General features: G+C 37.2%; 1 protein-coding gene across 2 annotated transcripts; it reads left to right on the forward strand.

Annotated features, from left to right (window-relative positions):
* The first annotated feature begins 3,685 nt into the window (after nucleotides 1–3,685).
* LOC146454901 (glycine receptor subunit alpha-2-like) lies at nucleotides 3,686–17,662 on the forward strand. Of its 2 annotated transcripts, none has more exons than XM_085094927.1 (8): nucleotides 3,686–3,888; nucleotides 4,443–4,561; nucleotides 8,293–8,360; nucleotides 9,946–10,157; nucleotides 10,768–10,850; nucleotides 11,953–12,075; nucleotides 14,953–15,320; nucleotides 16,030–17,662. In XM_085094927.1, the coding sequence occupies exons 1-8, from the start codon at nucleotides 3,794–3,796 to the stop codon at nucleotides 16,315–16,317; spliced, it is 1,356 nt and encodes a 451-aa protein (XP_084951053.1). In that variant the 5' UTR covers nucleotides 3,686–3,793; the 3' UTR covers nucleotides 16,318–17,662. The 2 variants fall into 2 exon arrangements, with proteins under 2 accessions (XP_084951053.1, XP_084951054.1); XM_085094928.1 differs by having other exon boundaries at nucleotides 4,446–4,561.
* The last annotated feature ends 634 nt before the right edge of the window (nucleotides 17,663–18,296 follow it).

Below are 18,296 nucleotides of genomic sequence, written 5' to 3' on the forward strand. Positions count from 1 at the left end.
TACATCTTCCGCCCGTCACGTCAAACATTTTCAGTGCGACGAATGAGGGGGTCCAATTATTCTTAAAAAAGATTTTATTTTTGTCCCAATTTTGCACTTTAAAGTGTGTAAAAATTATGTTCATCAATATTTTTCTCCAATCTGTTTTTTTTTTTTCAAACGCCAAGTGAATTAGCATTAAACTCATTCAAAAGTCACCGGGGCCACGTGTATACATGTTAATTTTATGCCGCTTTTACAGCTTTTACCGAGTAGAAAAGTAAACAATCTTCTATTTATGCAGTTATGAAGTGAATCATTATTTTTGAGCCCCAGCGCTAGCTGATAATATACCATTTTACAACGGTTGAAAGACCTGAAAGCTTTGACTAAGGATAGAGCTCTTTCAAACTTGTCCAAAAGGAAAACCTTTGAGTGATCTATGATTTATTGTAATAAGAGAGCGTTAAAAGTTTGTTCCATTAAAAATATTCCGCGTGCTGGATATAGTTTCTGACTTCTTCTTCTGTTAATTGAAGGAAAGCCTGTTCAATTATTAATTCAGGATCCCTACAAATTTGCCACGCTGCGTCATTTTCTTTGATCCAATTTTTTACTTGAGCAAAAAGCTCTAGATCTTTTAATGGCATAAAATCAGGGATATACGGTGGCAAGAAGATAACCATAGCTCCAGTCGCGGGAATAGCCTTAATAGCTTCCTGGGAGCGGTGCATTGCGGCATTATCTATAAGAGACAAAAAAAATTGTGAACACAGACGATTGGAATTTGAGAAAATAATCCTTATTACCAATCTAGTAAGCATTTCAGAGAAACAATCAACACCAAGGAATGTGCCTTTTTGCTTGGGCAGTTCACCCATCGGCGTACGGGAAAAATTTTGTTATGGGGGGGGGGGGGGGGGGGGCTGAACATAATTTGCCCGAATGAAACTTGTTGGTCACAGACGCACAAGATGATTCTTTCGTGACGTCAAGTTTTCTTCGCCATACCGTGAGAGCACGGGCATTCAAAATAGTGCAAATATTTTCGGTAAATCGAGATCAACATTTCTAAAATACAAAACCATGAAGCGAGAGATAAAACGTACCCATATGAGCTCTAAAAGAAGTATGAAGAACGATTACTTGGAGATCCAAATAAGTCAATAATCCTTTAATTTGTATGTCATTCTGCATTGTCTTGTTTGCATACTTTCTTTCAATGTTAATAAAGGCGATACTGCAAAGTCGGTCATTCTTGTCCCATTGTGGATCTTAAAAATGTCTTGATGCGGCGAAGGGCGCTGAAAGACCTTTCAGCAGAGCACGAGGTTGCAGGAATTGTGGCCAGCATGGAGGCAACTTTATATAGAACAGGTAAAATGTCATGGAGACCATTTTGATGCATGGTCTTTACCATTACGGCTGCGTTTCTTCTCTGGCATGGGTCCCCGCAGTCGTAGTTTTCAATGATTGACTTCTCACTTTATAGCATTTCACTATCCACGCCATAGAAATTTGATACAGTTTAGATGTTGTTGATGCTTGGAGAACGGCTGAATATGATTTCACCCAATGCGCACAAAACCTCTGAGTCATTGCCCTCCAACCTTGATTGAAGTTCACTGACGACTTTGTCAATACTTGTGTAATAAACTGAACTGAAACTGAACTAAAAGTGGTCTTTTGGCGTCTGTTGTAAGCTGTCGTTCGCTGCAGCACGTGTCTCACCACTGAGTAAGGCCCTGAAGTCGGCGTGATGGACTGGTTCGAGGCAGCTTGGCATCTCTGAAGGTAAATTTCATACCCTTGATTCCTATTCTGATTTTTTGCCCTATAACATCAGCATGTGACCACATCTCTTCATTGCGACAATTGCTTAGTGTCTTAACGACAGCATCAGCAGTCTTGTTGGCAGTGATGACATCCATCAGTTCTCCCTGTAGATATCTACTCAAATTATCAGTGTTGGATAAGATGAGCTTCAAAACCATCAAGCCACAAACAAACTTAAAGTCACAAATTGAGTGGAGAAGCGAATTACTTTCGTTGTAGGTCTTGAGATTGCGATACTTTGACTAAGTGACCACGCCTTCCATTATCCTCGGCACTTGCTCTAGCACGGCCCAAATCAAGTTATTAAAAAAATAAAATATTTTTTACTATGTCTTTGCCCTAACGGTACATCCGTTTTGCCCGAATAATACTACTTTTTTTCCGACGGGGGCGGGGGGGGGGGGGGGGGTGGGGGGGCTGCAGCCCCCCTAGCCCCCCCGCCCCGTACGCTGATGAGTTCACCCAAGGAAAAATTACGCCTTGTGAATTGAAACTTGGCTCACAGACTTCCCTTACCTAATACATTTTGTGTTGGACTTAGGTAATTCATTCGCAGCGCATACAATTTTGTAACACGCCCTAATTTTAAGCGCTCAATGAAATATTTCGGGCCACAACCAAACATTATCTTTCCTATATTCTCCTTATTTGATCGCTTACTTAAACACTAGAATTATTTCTGTAGGAGAAATATTCGCGGAGTTATGAATTGTTTTAAACATTTTGTGTTGGGCTAATGGACAAAAGTAATTTTCTTCATTTTAAAAAGGAGTTTTTTTTTTTTTTTGAAAAAAAAATACTTGACAAAAAAAAAAGGTTGCCATGGTAACATTAAATTCAATCAACACTAACAGACCACATCAGTTTTTTCCACATAAATTTGTGAAAAACTTCCTAAGGTTTCACGGCGTTTGCTAAAATATTAAAAAAAACTTATGTCAAAAGTATTTTTTTAGGGTACTATTTCCCCTCCAGAAAAAAAGTGGATTTTTTTGGAGAGAATATTTTTTGGCAAAAAAATCAATTATCGTCTCATGTCTGGGGAAGGACAGCATGTGCCCTCGGGTAGAGCTCTTACTGTGCTAGAGTCAACCTTATATTTTCTCACAAAAAAAATATAATTTGTAGCAACATGTCATCTACACTGCGGACTTTAACTCAGAAAATACTGTGTCGCTTAAGGGTTAGTTATAACCGATTTTAAGCGAACTTAAGTAGAGTTTAACCACTTTCGAAATGAATCGTTCTAGCCATCTTACATTTACGATGCATGCGATATTTCGAAATTTAAAGTAAAAAGGAAATAAAACGGAGTTACCTGCTAACATTGCTGTAAAAGAAATAGAAAGCCTGATCAACTCAAATAATATTTTTATATTAAGACTTTTTTCCGGCTTAAAGGTAATTTCTGAAAAAAACTAACCAAACAATAAATAAACATAAAATAATCATCGGCTCCACCTGCTCTTCAAATATAAAAACGAATTCTGTAATGAAAAAACTGGGACGAAAATGCCGTTTTGGCAACTATATGGGGAAACTGAACTACTGCCAAAGAATTTTACTTAAGGCTTAATTTGACTTGCTATGAAATAAAATGGAGTAATTTGAGTGATTTTGAGATACTTATGACAAAACATCATCTTACTCAAGCACACTTTAAGTAATTCTTCCCCAATTTACATGCAGAACTGAAGCTAAATTTCCATTAAGTTAGATTGCTTGCGATAATTTCCATTAAAATTGCAGCTGATTTCTGTATATAAACATTTTTTAATAAACAATAGTCTTTTGAATTTGTGCGAGACGATCTTTTATTTGCAGTGACATTGATATTTCAATATCATGTTTAATTTACTAAATGCGAAATGCAAGGCCAGATCTCATAAGTTGAAGTTCATGTCTTTTGCCGTAAGGCGACACATTCACTTTCTGTTGATTGGCAAAAAAAAAAAAAGGAAAAACATACCACCGAAAAATGTTTACTGGACACATTTTTTCAGTTTCATTGCTTTTTGTTATGTCACAGAAATGTTTTCTTCCCGTTATTGGTGAAAAATTGGAAAACAAAAGGTAGGCTTTGGACCTTTTTTATTTATTTATTTTTTTCTCAAAGTGATCAAAGAGAAAAGGCGAAAGTTTTCACGAATGCTTGCGAACTTCTTCAGATAATAAGTTAGTATTTTCTTTGTCCTCATCTTTGTCAGCACATTTTAAAGTGTAGTATTTTACAACATACTCAAACCAAACATGTACTTCTTTAACAAGTATATTAAGGCTCAACGAGTTTGAATGCGCAGCCTAAACTGTTTGCGACAAAATATACGGCCCAGAAACGCTAGCCGCCTTTATTTCAGTCTTAATTATAAGGCTTTTGTTTCTATTAGTATTCAGAGAATAGAGACTCGGATGTTTATTTCTTAGTACAGTTATCAGAGAAACACAATACTGTAAGATTCGTGAAACCGGCAGAAATGGTTTCAATTAAATATATTCTGTGACTTGTAATTACTGACGTGATATCAGTTTTGAAAGCATGTAGGCGATCTAATGCTGTTGAACTGTTTGAAGAAATTTGCATTGAAATGAAACTTCCTAAATGCATTTATGTTTTGTTAACATTTAAGAAGAAAACATAACGATGCTGAAGAGCTGTTTGATGGAAGGATTGAAGCACCCAACAAAACATATATCCTTGACAATATATTCAAAGGATACGACAAGCGTGTGAGACCTCACTATAGAGGTAAGAATAATGTCATAAAGCACTCACAAGGGATTTAACCAGGAACGCTTATAACCATTTTCATGCCTAGAGCGTATGAGTTTCTAAAGTCTACTCGAAACTGGTGATCACAAAAAAGCCAATTCCGATCTAATAACTTTTAGTGGCCTTGTGGGGACAAAGAAGCGAGGAAACCGGGCGTGGAGGGGAGGGTTGTAGGGATGGTTAAGCAGGAGGCTGCTTGAAGACGTTTTATTTTGTTGCAGCTATTTCCTGTTTAGTGCTATTCTTTTTAAACGTCCATCTTACTTGTCTTTAAGTTAAGCTAAGCCGTGACCAGCCAAAGAGCTTATCTGAGAGAACATCGAAGAAGCTTGCAACCGAATACAGCGACACAATCTTCGATGCATTTGTAATGGCGGAGGGACATAAGTGAAAAGCTAGTTCGAATCTTAGATCAGTTGCAGGAAGTTTGATGTTATTGAGCATCGTCTATCGGGGTTGTTCTACTATGGCATAAATGCAAGTTTCCCTCAAGCAAGCTTGAAAAGGACATGAAGAGTCTGCAGGACAAAACTGGAAAGATTACATCTAAAGTGAATGAGATTGAAGAGAATGTTGACTTTAACAAAAAAGACATCGCCGACTTAAAGTGCGACATTACATCCGCAGATTGAAAAGTGGCAAAAAAGAATTGTACCTTCAGGCGTATAGCCGACGAGAAAACGTTAAATTTATTGGAATAGAAGAGAGTATCAACGATAATAATAGCGACGGGAACAACGCTTCACAACCTTAAGAGAGGAGAAAAGTGGTTAATAATTTCATGGAACAAAAAGTAAAAATTGAAATCCTCGTGGCAGAATCGAATCTCAGAGAATTAATCGTTTGGGTAAACCAAGAACGAATGCGCCCCGACCAATACTTGCTCGTTTTCTCCAATATAAGGAAAAAGAAGAAAATTATGATTGGAGCGCGTTTGTATTTAAAGGACAAATATTGTTTTTGTTTATGACGATATTCCGAACCAAATGTACGATATTAGAAAAAAAAAAGCAGAGCAAGGTCAAGACTGCTCTCAAAAAGATTTAAAAGGTTCACTTTTACAAAGCACATCCAGATAAACTTTTCATAAAGGGCATGTTGTTTGCCTCCAAAAAACCATTAGTTTAATTAAAATACCGTGACTTCAATGAGTATGGCGTAGTTTTTGTCATTTATTAGTTCAAACATGTAAATATGCCATATTTTTTTTGGTCCAAAATTAACAGGCGTTTGTATTGTCCTATTGTTTACTGCTTTAATACCTCGCAGCTATATTAAATTGGGCGCGGCGCCTCTTGTTTTGGCGAGAAAGAATGCCCTTAAAACTAGTTTTGGGGCTGTCGGTAAGTAGAAAGGTTTTAATTTGTTTTTCGCCTGTCTTAGTGTTTAAGTGTTAACGTTCTGTATGTGTGACTTTTCCGGGTGATCTAAAAAGACTAAAAGCAGAGGTCCACAATTCATTTTTAATAGCATCTATATAAGTCTGCTTATCGCATGTTATAACCCTACAAATTGCTCATCCTTTCAGGATTTAAATACAGCTGTTTCGACAAAGTTGTCCAAATAAAGATTAAAAGCGTACGCGACAATGCCGAAAGCTAGTCTTGGAAATACCCAACAAATTTCAATAAAAGCTGAGAATCCATATTGCAATCCATATTGCCCGAGATGGCGGGCAATATGGATTCTCAGCTTTTCTTGAAAATCCATATTGCAATCCATATTGCCCGAGATGGCGGGCAATATGGATTCTCAGCTTTTATTGAAATTTATTGGGTATTTCCCAGACTACCTTTCGGCATTGTCGCGTACGCTTTAATGCTTGTTTTAGACAACCTTTGTCGAAACAGCTGTATATTTTCGTGCATATGCAGCAAACTGCTTACCAACAATAGCAACTACAATGTTAACTGTTACACAGGGAGCAAGGTATACTCTAACCCTTTCCCCCAATCCATATAAAAATAGAACTTACATTTAAGCTTTAAGCTTTTAAGTTTAGCTTTAAAGCCTTTTAAGCTTATGATTATGTAGAGCTGGGTAGTCTAAAAATACCAAAATATTATGTACACAGTAGTTAAATATGCAAGGCAGGATCGGCTATAATCGGGTTGCGATAAAGTAATCGTCACGCTCAAAGTTATATTTGCATGGAGTTTTGTTCACTGGATACTGACCAATCGACCGCTGCATAATCAATGCAGCGAGTAGAAACAGGAAGAAACTCGTTACCCAGACAACAAAGCTCCCTAAAGAAGGGTGTGGGTGCTTACCTGATCCCGCTGGAATTAAAGGCAGCGTGAATTTGTGGCATCACGGCAAACATGAATGTGATATCTCCGGTACTATAAGGTGTGCGGGGACGATTGAAACGGTAAATACTCTATATTTAAGGGTACATTTCTCTACAAAAGTGTTTACGATGCGCCATATATTGCTGAGTAATTTGTTTACAAGTTCATGGAATTGTGTTATTTTTAGCACGCATCGGCGAGCTTGAATTTGTGGCGTCGCACCAAGTACAAAAGAGTACTATTTCCGCTTCCACAAGGTACACAGACGATTCAACAAAATATCATGTATTTACGGCTAGTATCTGTCATAAAGCTGCTTATGATGACTCATGTGAAAAGCGTTCCTACGATACCCAGGAGAAAGAGCCATCTGTATTTGCTGCAATCGTACTTGTCCCCTTCCTTCTTATAGCGGGTGACAATTCTGGCATCATCACACATATCCTTGAGAACATTTCATCTTCTCTCCAGCGCTGACAGAGGACCTCATGCGGCGACGCAGAAGTCTAAACTTAAAACGATTAATCTGGTCCGGTAGCTTGACCAGGAGCTAGGCTGTTTACGGCTTTACCAAGTTCCCCAGTATCGTTGGCTCCCCATCTAAATCATTCATAGTGGACAGGCATTCGATGGAACTGAGGCCAGAGCTGGCAACGGTGGACTATTTAGAATGCATAATATATTACACTACCATTGCCTCTTTTGGGAGTGGATCGCAGGAGAGGAGTGGTGGTGGGGATTATTCTCACAAACTTGATATTATGCATAGGTCTGGATATATGAATTAGTTGTAATAATAATAATAATAATAATAATAATAATAATAATAATAATAATAATAACTACTTATATAGCGCTTATCCAGTTCTGTTTAAGTGCTTTACAAAGTTTTAAAAAAATCATATCTGTTAAAAATAATTCGAAAGAAGATGAGTCTTAAGTTTACGTAGGGGTTATGTGGTCATACTTGCGAGAGCCTGTGATCAGTCGAGCCTCGGCATTCTGTACTGACTGAAGCTTTTTAATAACATATTTCGGAACATTGTATAAAAGAGAGTTACAGTGATCCAACTTGGAGGTTATAAAAGCGTGGACTAGAGTCTCAGTGGTTTTAGTGGATAGCAATTTTCTTATACGAGAGATGTTTCGAAGATGATAGAAGGCAGATTTACAAACAGAATTAACATGAGGGAGCATCATGTTGTGTATAAACAAAAGAAACCTCGCTCCATAAAGTAGCATCATTTCTTGAAATAGTGCAAATTGGTGTCCTTCTTCTTCCTCGAAAGGTTTTTCGTGTATTTATAAAGGGTTTGAATTTACTTCTTAACCACAAGATTGAATCAAATCCAGTAACAAGTACTATCAGGAACAAATTTTAACTGAACATTTCTGACCTATGCTTTATTTCAGAAAAGCCAGTTCTCGTTTCGCTGTTTGCTGTGGTTGACTCTTTTCATGACATCAAGGAGGAGCAAATGGTAGGAATGTTACTGGAATATTATTCTTGATATTTTATAGGACGACGATGGTATATGGTAATGTATAAGCCAGGGGTTTTCATAATTTGAGTTCGTGTCTGTTAACAGCAAAACATATTCGAACTTTCTTGTTACTAATTTGATTTAGCACCTTAATGGTCGTGGAGAAGTTTGACTTCAGAATGTTTGACTGAAAATTGACTGCGGGATTTAAGAAAACAAACACAGGTTTAATTCTGCAAAACATGTGTCGGTAAGAATTTAAATACGAGAAGAGTACAAAATTACTGTTTATTACAATGAATAATTTGACAGAAAATCTGAAATGTAAAGCCCAAATAACACGATTACACAAACCAATACTGGAAACCATTAACAGAAACAACTGCAACAAAACTACAAACAGAAACAAACAGTTTTACATAGCACAGCTCTTTATTTAGGATAGCATTTTCCTAGTTAAAGTACAGAGCCTCTTTTCAGTCTAATTTAATTTGTCTGTGGCGGACTAAGATAACAAAACAGTCCAGGAATTCCAGCAAACCTCGAAAGTCTGTAAAGGTTACAGAACATTAGAACTATTCCCACTAATTTAACAGGCACAAGGAATGGGAGTTCTATTTCACAGACAGAAAGCACGTGAATAGAGTCCTGGAGGAAGGGAAGTTTAAACACTGTGTAGTTTTCAACCCTGGTGAAGAAATGACTAGCTTGACATACAAGACTGAGCATTCTTCGTCTTCTGAATACCCTCTAAGGAAGAGGAGAGAATATGTAGCACACTCAAGTCCAGCACATTTTTGTTGATTGCCTACTTCACGACTGAAATGCAAACTGACATCCACGCCCACATAAGGTTGAGGTTGCACAAGCGTTAGGCAGAATAACAGCCTTACTGCGATTGATGAGTTTCAAGATGAACATGTTAGCCTTTGTGTGTTTATACAGCAGCAAAAGCATTCTCATGTCATTAGAAATAGCTATCGATATCCAAAGTTAAATATCTCGTTACTGAAGGTTGTTTTATATCTCATTATTTATGAGCGTCCTGAGTTTGTTGAAGAGTTAAAAATAACTAAATCATTGCGTGGTACACTCCAATTAAGAGTAAATGTGTTGAAGTGCATGTGATACACTACCAAATATTATTGAAAAAAATATCGACATGTAATGGCAATATCGCAGTCATCGTATGCAATGGTTATTCAAGTAGTCATTAAGAGCATTTATGATTAATCTACGATTAGTTGTTTTAAAAGTATCCATAATTCAGCCGTTTAACTATACAATTTCACCGTTAATTAAGAGTAAACGTGTCCGTTATAACTTAATTATACAATACTGCCACTAAAAACACCTACCTACAGCTGGAAACATTACTTGCGCGCTAGTTGGGTCGGACTTTTATTTATTTCACTTCTCCGTTATTGTCCGAATGACGATTATCTCTCGCCAAACTGTAGATCATTTTACGCAGTCTGGCTAGAAGTCCATACTTGTATAGTGGCGCGCACTAAGAACGAATTAATTCTCACTATATACTCAGACAATCTATTCTTACACTTTTGTGTTTCCTTTTCGAAAGGAATACAAGGTGGAAGTAATACTGAAAGAGAACTGGAAGGATCCCAGACTCGCTTATGGGAACGCCTCATGGTTTGTCCGTTTAAAAGGTGACACACTGGCAAATGTCTGGTATCCAGATACCATGATAGAGAACTCCAGAAAACATGAAGTAGATGACAAGACGAGAACGGCTTACCTCTTTGGAGACGGGACAATCTTTCTTTCTGAGTGGTTTGTGTGACAATTAATTTTGAATCAGTTGCCCATGTAGACATATTTTTTTCTTTTTTGTATTGCAATAGAAAACACATCCTAATACATCAGGTACAACCATAATATTACATACCGTGCATTTGGTCCACTTGTTTCAGGATTGCACGTGTACAAAAACGTACAAACTATATCGAAATGCGTTCAGGATAAGTCTCTGCCTGTTTGATATTCAGAGAGGTTCACGTCTTACGCTCAAGTTTTATTTCCTTTTAATTATTATGTTGTTTTCATTTTTCATATGATTTTGCATACAATGATGACGATGATGATAATAATAATAGTAATAATATTTCATTCTTTTAAAGTCATGAGTGGCAGTATCATATGGTTTGAAAACCTAAAGCACAAAACAAATTAATAAAGCAAAAAGAAAAGTTTCTCATACCTTTTTTGTTGTTGTTGTTGTTGTTTCCATGTTTAGTTGTGTTGCTTGTTTGTTTTTAACACAATGGTAAGCGAGGGTTAAATTTTTTTCTACGAGTTCAGGGTGACGGTACTGCCACTGGTAATTTTATTTCGTTTTTATTTTGTTTCTATGTCACTCAACCTTTCTGATTGTTATTTTAAGGATTAAAGCAACTCTTACAAGTCACATGGAATTCCAAAGATATCCCATGGATGTTCAGACGTTGACGATCCAAATAGCTGCTTGTATGTGACAAAATAGTTATAATTACCACTAGATATTTCCCGACGCTATATGAAAAACACAGCCTGGAAGAATATGTATTTCGTACATGTTCGATCTTGGCTTTTAACTTTAATAAATAATTTAACTTCAAACTTTGAAAAAAGCCAAAAAATATGAAAACATTGTTTATTCTTTTAAGCAGAAGAGCGTCAAGCCACTCCAAAATACATGCGTGTGGTTCACATGTTGAAGTCCATTACATTTACGTATGCAAATTCAACTGGTACAGAAAATATGAAAGCCTGAAAGCAAAAGAATAAAAATCGGATTTGGACGGTATTCGAATTACAAGACCAGTTCAGAACTCTGTCAATTAAGCTATCCAGCGAACTGAAAGCTGTTCGTTTTCTGATTCTTAGAAAATAGCCGTGGGCAATATAGTTTTGACACTGATCATATGTAATATCAAATATCTCAATCACAAATGAAAGATTTAAATGAATGGAGGAATTTGTTCACGTCACTTCAGTATGGAAAAAAAATTAATTAAGACAAAAAATATATTCCCTACATCAGTCTCAGACGCTACCAATTTTGATGAATTCTCAGGAATTTAACTTGGAGCAATCTAATGTGGTCGGTTAGTATTCGTTGACTTCGATGTTACCATGGCAACCAGTTTTGCCAGGCCGTTTTTGGTCAGAAGATGAAAATCCCATTTTAAAATGAAGACAAGTTTTTTTGTTTCTTATAGTAACTGTTATGTTTTAGGTCATATTAGTGTTGTTTGATGGCTTTGAATATTTTCGTACGTACGTTCAATTTTGTCCCTTTCCTGATGTTTGGGGAATCCAGAAATCAAGTAAAAGGCAGATCCACGATGGTGTCGTCACTTCTACCTACGCGCCTCAAAGCAAACATCTTTGGACGTACTGTTAATATTCCAAGTGTTACGGTCTTGCTTTAATTGTAGCGGAGTCATGGAGAGGGTTGACGAGGAATCCATCCCCCGGGCCCAGAAGAGGAAAACATGTCCGCGCTAGATAGGGTTTAGGTATATTCACTTTTTTTTGTAAGCAATCAGCGTTGTAACACTTTCGTTGATTTAATAATCCATTTTAGACAGTTACGATGACACTCAAGTTCTGTATGAATGGTCGGACGTTTTACTAAAGGAACATGATATGACGGAATTTTATGTGGAAAAACAGAGCCTCGGATTGAAACCTACTTCGTTTGTGACAGGTAGATGTGCCTAATTTGAATACCTTACATATTAATGAACTGACGATCATATTACAGTGAAACTTCGATTTTACGATGTGGAAAGGGGACGGCAAAATCATATCGTTAAATCGGGATATCGTTGTAAACGAAGGCCGGATTTATAAATGACTTTTGCCGGGACACAGAATGTTGATCGTTAAATCGGTAATATCGTTAGATCGACGATCGTAAAATCGGGATTCTACTGTACACTGTATTAATTTGAAAACTTTTTTGCAACATTACGTAATCATAAGTACGAATGAGGTAAATTTTGCAAAAAGTGTGTATGGAAGAACTGAAACTTTTACATGTAAGGTTTTTGTAAACATAACTTCAGAAGCAGATGCCAATCGTCTAGCTGATTGAAAGTTGCCAAAATGTACTAGAGATCAGTAGTTTTTAACTAAATCGCCACAACTTCGAAATTTAGCTACAGGCTGAAAACCTTAAAAAAAAAGTTAATTGTAAGATTATTTACAAACCCACAGGAAAGTAATTCTACTTTAGCTTTCGATTTAAATCAAATTAAATTGACGGAAGACGTTACTAGGCCTTCTTCCCAAGAGGGAAAATACTTGAAAGTTTTTTAGCAATTTTGATCAAATTTTCATAGGAATAATGTAATTGGTGAGGGATTATTAACTTGGGCTAATCACAATAGGTTGGAAACTCACTTAAATTCTTGCAAAACTGATGACGAGTGACAACCGCCGACCGGTTGGCTCAGTTGGTAGAGTACCGGACTACCGTGCGGGAGGTCGTGGGTTCAAACCCCGGCCGGACCAACACTCAGGGTCTTTAAATAACTGAGGAGAAAGTGCTGCCTTTGCTCTGACATCTGCAAATGGTTAGACTTTCTAGTCTTCTCGGATAAGGACGATAAACCGTAGGCCGTCTCACAACCGTCTCACAACACTTGTTTGTAAATAACTCTGTGGGACGTTAAAGAACCCACTCACTTTTCGCAAAGAGTAGGGGACGTAGTTCCTGGTGATGTGGTCTGGTCTTTATGTGTATACTCTCATGGTTGGGTGGGTAAATGCTCGGAGATATTAGCTGCATTAAGCTACTCTGTAAATCCGAGGGTAAATAAAGATATGGTGATGATGATGATGATGATGATGATGATGAAGCTTTTTGCCTGTTCATGAACGAATTGTTTCATCGAACTTTGGCCAGTAATTGACGAACTCAACAAGCTGTGTAGTACCAAACATATTATAAGACAGTACCGTGTTACAATTCTGCCAAAATGCTAACAATTGAAAGTGCCACTGCAATGATATACCCTGTTAGTATAATTACACAGGTGATACCGTAAATGCTCGAATAAGCGCCCCGCTCCGAATTAGCGCCCCTCCTAAGGCTCAAAAGTTGTAATAAGCGCCCCCCATCAAATAAGCGCCCCCTACCTTTTTTTGATGAAAAAGTCTTAAGAACGTTTCGAGTTCGCAAAAAGAAATTTTCTATAAGGTTTTGGAATTTTTATGTTGCAGTTTGGTTTTAAATAAAAATAAAAATAGTGTCATTTTGAGGCTAAAAATTGATAAACGAAATAAACGCCCCCCTCTCGCCTTAGAAAATTAAATAAGCGCCCGAGCATTTACGGTAATAGAGATTCTATTGATCTCATCGGTCGAAGACTGTGTCATATGCTGCTATAATCACCTGGAGCGACGCTGATTGTAGCGGGAAAAATAATTTTCGAAATGACCGTTTAGTGAGTTGTTGATGTTTCTGAGGAAGAAACAAACACGATAAAAAAAAATGCAATTTTGAAAGACACTTGAGATGTAGCTAGTTTTCCTAATTGTAATAAAAAAAAACCTTATAAGCTGAAATTGCGGTGGAAATGTTGTCGATGTTTTCACGAATATAAAATGAAAACAACAAGTTAAATTCGACAAGTTTTCTCTCTTTAATAGAATAGTTTTAACAACCAAACTATTTCAATCTCTCTCTGAGTAGGAACGAGAAAAGAAAGACGGCAGTTTGTTGTCGGTTAGAGCAATTCTCGACCACCGACGGCGGTGGCCAAATAAAAGATTTTATGTCTCCCTCCCACATTTTATCTTCCATTAGGTTTATTACACTGGACATGGGTGAGTTGGTTGGGAGACAATAGCCCAGGTTTCCTCGTTTGAACTTGGTAGATCACCATCGTATGAATATCAGGAGACTCTCATGACAATTACTTTTTCGCAACATCAAGAGGCTTTTTGTCAAATGTTCACTCACAGTAAAAATACTTAGCCTTGCTTTCAAAGTTAGGCCAAGACCCTTTATAGGAGGGCACACCATTAGTTCGCCCTCTTAGTCTGCAAGCCTTTAAAATTCAGATTTCTGGAAAATCAAACAATCAAGCCGTCCATAAACAACACATGTTCTTCCGGGACAAACGTGGACTTGTTTAGAGAAGCCACTAGAGGATTTCATTCTTAGCTGAAGTAGCTTATCTCCGAGGGCAATTTATAAAAGTCAGTTAACCTGTGAAGCCATCGACAATAAATTGTGCGGCAAAGTCCTAACACGCGTGATCCTCGAGTTCTACACCAAATAGCCTGGTTCATCTCCATATATTTTGTTAAAGGGGTCGGAGAAATCCATCATGCATTCACTGAAAATGTCAACGCTTTTTCTCATTGAAATAGACTGCGCGTCGGCGGGTCATTGTCGCGTGACACTTTGTAACAACACAAATACAATTGACATTTCCTGGACGTTCTTTGTTTTTCTCTGATAATCACCTGAGTAATTATGCTAAAACAATTACTCGCTTCAGGCTCAGCAAATGTTGGATAGACACCAACGTTTACTTCGTCTTCGGCGAATAATTATTAATTATGTTTCCAGGAACTCACACAGCGGCCATCGCCGAATTCCAAATAAGGCGCCGCCTTGAGCACTTCATCATGGAGTTTTATTTACCCTGCATAACTTGCACATGCGCTTCCTGGATCCAGTTTTGGATGGACGTCACAGAAATAGGTGACCGTGCTGGCCTGGGTATAGCAACAGTGCTCACAGAAATCTTTCTACTCGAGTTCAGCAGCCAGGGGATGCCAAAGGTCAGTTACATGAAACTAGCTGAGCTGTACGTCGTCGTGTCATTTGGGTTCATCTTTTTGGCACTCTTGGAATCTGCTTTGGTGTACAAGGCAAGCTCGGTTATTCTAAAGCGAAATAAGGAAGGCAAAGGGAATCAAGAAGACATTGATGAGGTACACTCTATGATTTAATACCAACATATTATATAAGGAGGTGGAGTGCCAGCGATTTTGGCTAGCATTCAGTAGAGCAATTTTTTCGCGACTTTTTTTTAAAACAACGGAAGATAAACAGTTTAATAATTCAGTTAACCATAAGAAATTTTTGTAGACGTCTATTTCTAGGAAATATGAAGTCTGATAAGTGCAAAGGAAAGTATGGCCGGTAGATAAGAACTGCAAGGACGTCAAACATGCTTTCATTTCAATAAAATTTTTTTTTTTTTTTAATTTGTATTTTTTCCTCGAGATTAAGCCAGAGCCCCGCAAAATTGAATCTAAAAAATAACACGTTAATGGTAGTATGTAATGTTTAAAACACGAGCAGCAGTGTTTTATCGAGATTTAAAACCACAGGACGCAGCCGATCGCGAGTGGTTTTAGACCCGATAAAACACGTGCTGCGAGGTTTTTGAACGGCTTCAAAAACATTCCTGGAAAAGCGTGTGTCAAGAGAGTTCATAACAATGATGCTTTTTTGAACGTTGGAAATTAGCATACGCGAAAAACATTAAACACCGCATTCTAATAAGGAGGAAGTTTTATCTGATATAAAACCACTACACGTGATGTTTTATCGACCATTTGATAGGCCAATGGTCTTATGAATTATTAATGAAATTTAGAGTTACGTTTACGGCAAACCTGTACTATTATTTTCAAGGACCATTCTTCTATCTGTCTGCCCGGAGCGGGATTAAGGGATGAAAGAGCAGATTCTCTCAGATTACGCCAGGCGTTAAACAACGACTCTACCAGATGCGAACAAGGGGTTACGTATTATCCGGAGAATGTCATTAACGACAAACCAGGGTCTGAGACAAACGACCGTCCTGAAGATCCATCGCCACCAACCGGAAACAACTTGGGTTTCATGATAGACTGTGTGTCGCGTATATTTTTTCCTGTCACGTATGCTGCATTCACTGTTGTATACTTTGTCGTAATGTAAGCCAGGACAGGTTTGTCCCATGGAGGCATTTGGACCGACCCCCCCCCCCCCCCCCCCAGCAACTACTAGCACCTCTCTGCTTCTATATTGGAATATTTTTTTGCTTTTAGTTCAAGAAAACGAGTGAACAAAAAGATGAGGGACTGTGTTGACCTAGACAGTAAAGTGCTTTTTAACTATGCCAGTGACAGTCGCTTGTTGCAATTTTGTTTAAGTTTACCACAAAAAGTTAGAACAGACATAAAAAGACAGATTACACAATCAAAATTAAGAACTGAATAGTAAATTCAGAGATATATGGGAATTAACAGAAAAGTCACTGACGAGATAAATAAAAGAAAATGCTCGGCGAGGAAATCTTAAAGAAGCATAAGATCTTATTTAGTATGAGCGAAATTTCCTGTTGAATATTTCGAATTTAAGTGAAACAAACATGTATAAAATAGTCATCGTTAGCAGGAAATTCCAACGTACGCTCGGATTTCATTCTGTATCATCTCTCTCAAGTCGTTAGAAATGCTTTTAAAGGCTAATTTTACAAATGGTACAACAATAAACTTCGTTTCCTCCATTCGCTCACATTACAGTAATTATGCTTAATTAATTGTTTAAAAAAGAGAGGGAGGGGCTGGCTACCTAGAATAACTATAGAGTTAAAGCAGGCAGGTAGCCAGTTTTACAAAAGTAATGTACTAGTTTAGGTCAGTACACTCACACAAATAAACAAATATGACACAAAACGACTAAGACAATACACACATGTAGCAAATAACAGACACGATATTAAGATAACAAGACTAGACTATAATGCTTTCTTCGAGAGCTCGAAAAAAGAAAGCCATCATGGCCGTCTACCGCTGACCCTGCCATCGTGTTTTCAAAGCATTATTACTATGATGAACTTTATCTAATCTTTTAATCACCTAGTCTTAGTGTGTCAATTGTAAATAAGTTATTTACCAGTTTGGCTGACCTCAGCGTATTTCGTCCAAACCATTGTTTGTGTCTTGGTCAAAACTCGCTTCCCAAACAGACTATTTAGACTGAAACCTAAAGCGGGCAATTTAGCCTTTTATAATTATTGTGTAGTGTTCAAAGTATTCATAACTATATATAGAATTTAGAAAACTACACTCCGGTCATACTTTTTTGTCTAAAGTTGTATTGAACACATTTTGTTTACTGTAACACTTTTGACTAAAACGTCGATACATTTTAGGGTTTATCCAACATGTAAAGCTGTACGGGTTTTCATCAATAAACGTTTTGCCATTTCAAACCGAGACCGTTTTCATTTGATGTTACCATGTCAACCACATTTTGAGAGGTATTTCAGTTTTAACATTTCGTTTTAACATCGTTACTCTGTTGGTTAGAGCCCTTCGGCAAACCAAATCTCTCCCGCAAGGCTTAGCAATCCCGGGGAAGTATGAGGACTGTAGTTCTAAGCTAGGAACTAAAACAAAATAAATAAATAAAAAACAAATAAATAAATTCATCTCATTTCTGTCGCATTACATGGGCAATATGCTGCTCACATACTTGGAAGTAACTGATATCAGAAATGAGTTTGATTAACATTCAATTTCAATGCCCTTTCATATGGCGTTATATCCCCACCAAAATTCAAGTTGTTGTATGCAAAATTGTTGCTTTAAATTATTGGTCGTTTTTTCAATCCAATATTTGTCTGCTATAATTCAATATTTTGCATCGACAATTCAACATTCATATTTCAAAATGCAATATTCAAGCTGTTGTATGCAACATTGTTGCTTTAAATTATTGGTCGTTTTTTCAATCCAATATTTGTCTGCTATAATTCAACATTGTGCATTGACAATTCAACATTCATATTTCAAAATGCAATATTCAACTTCTATAATTCCACATTTTGCATTGACAATTTAACATCCATATTTCAAATACCTTTCACATGCGACGCCATACTTTCATAATTATTGATGAAAAACTAATCA

Source organism: Pavona decussata, unplaced genomic scaffold (genome assembly GCF_977016875.1).
Source record: "Pavona decussata unplaced genomic scaffold, jaPavDecu1.1 SCAFFOLD_297, whole genome shotgun sequence".
In the NCBI taxonomy this organism is placed as follows: domain Eukaryota; kingdom Metazoa; phylum Cnidaria; class Anthozoa; order Scleractinia; family Agariciidae; genus Pavona; species Pavona decussata.

What these genes read in the sequence shown, in the direction of transcription:
- LOC146454901 (XM_085094927.1), top strand. Translation starts at nt 3,794, where the DNA reads ATGTTTACTGGACACATTTTTTCAGTTTCATTGCTTTTTGTTATGTCA. An exon ending in ACATCAAGGAGGAGCAAATG is followed by an intron (nt 8,361 to 9,945) that starts GTAGGAATGTTA and finishes CCTTTTCGAAAG; the next exon opens with GAATACAAGGTGGAAGTAAT. An exon ending in ATCAAGAAGACATTGATGAG is followed by an intron (nt 15,321 to 16,029) that starts GTACACTCTATG and finishes ATTATTTTCAAG; the next exon opens with GACCATTCTTCTATCTGTCT.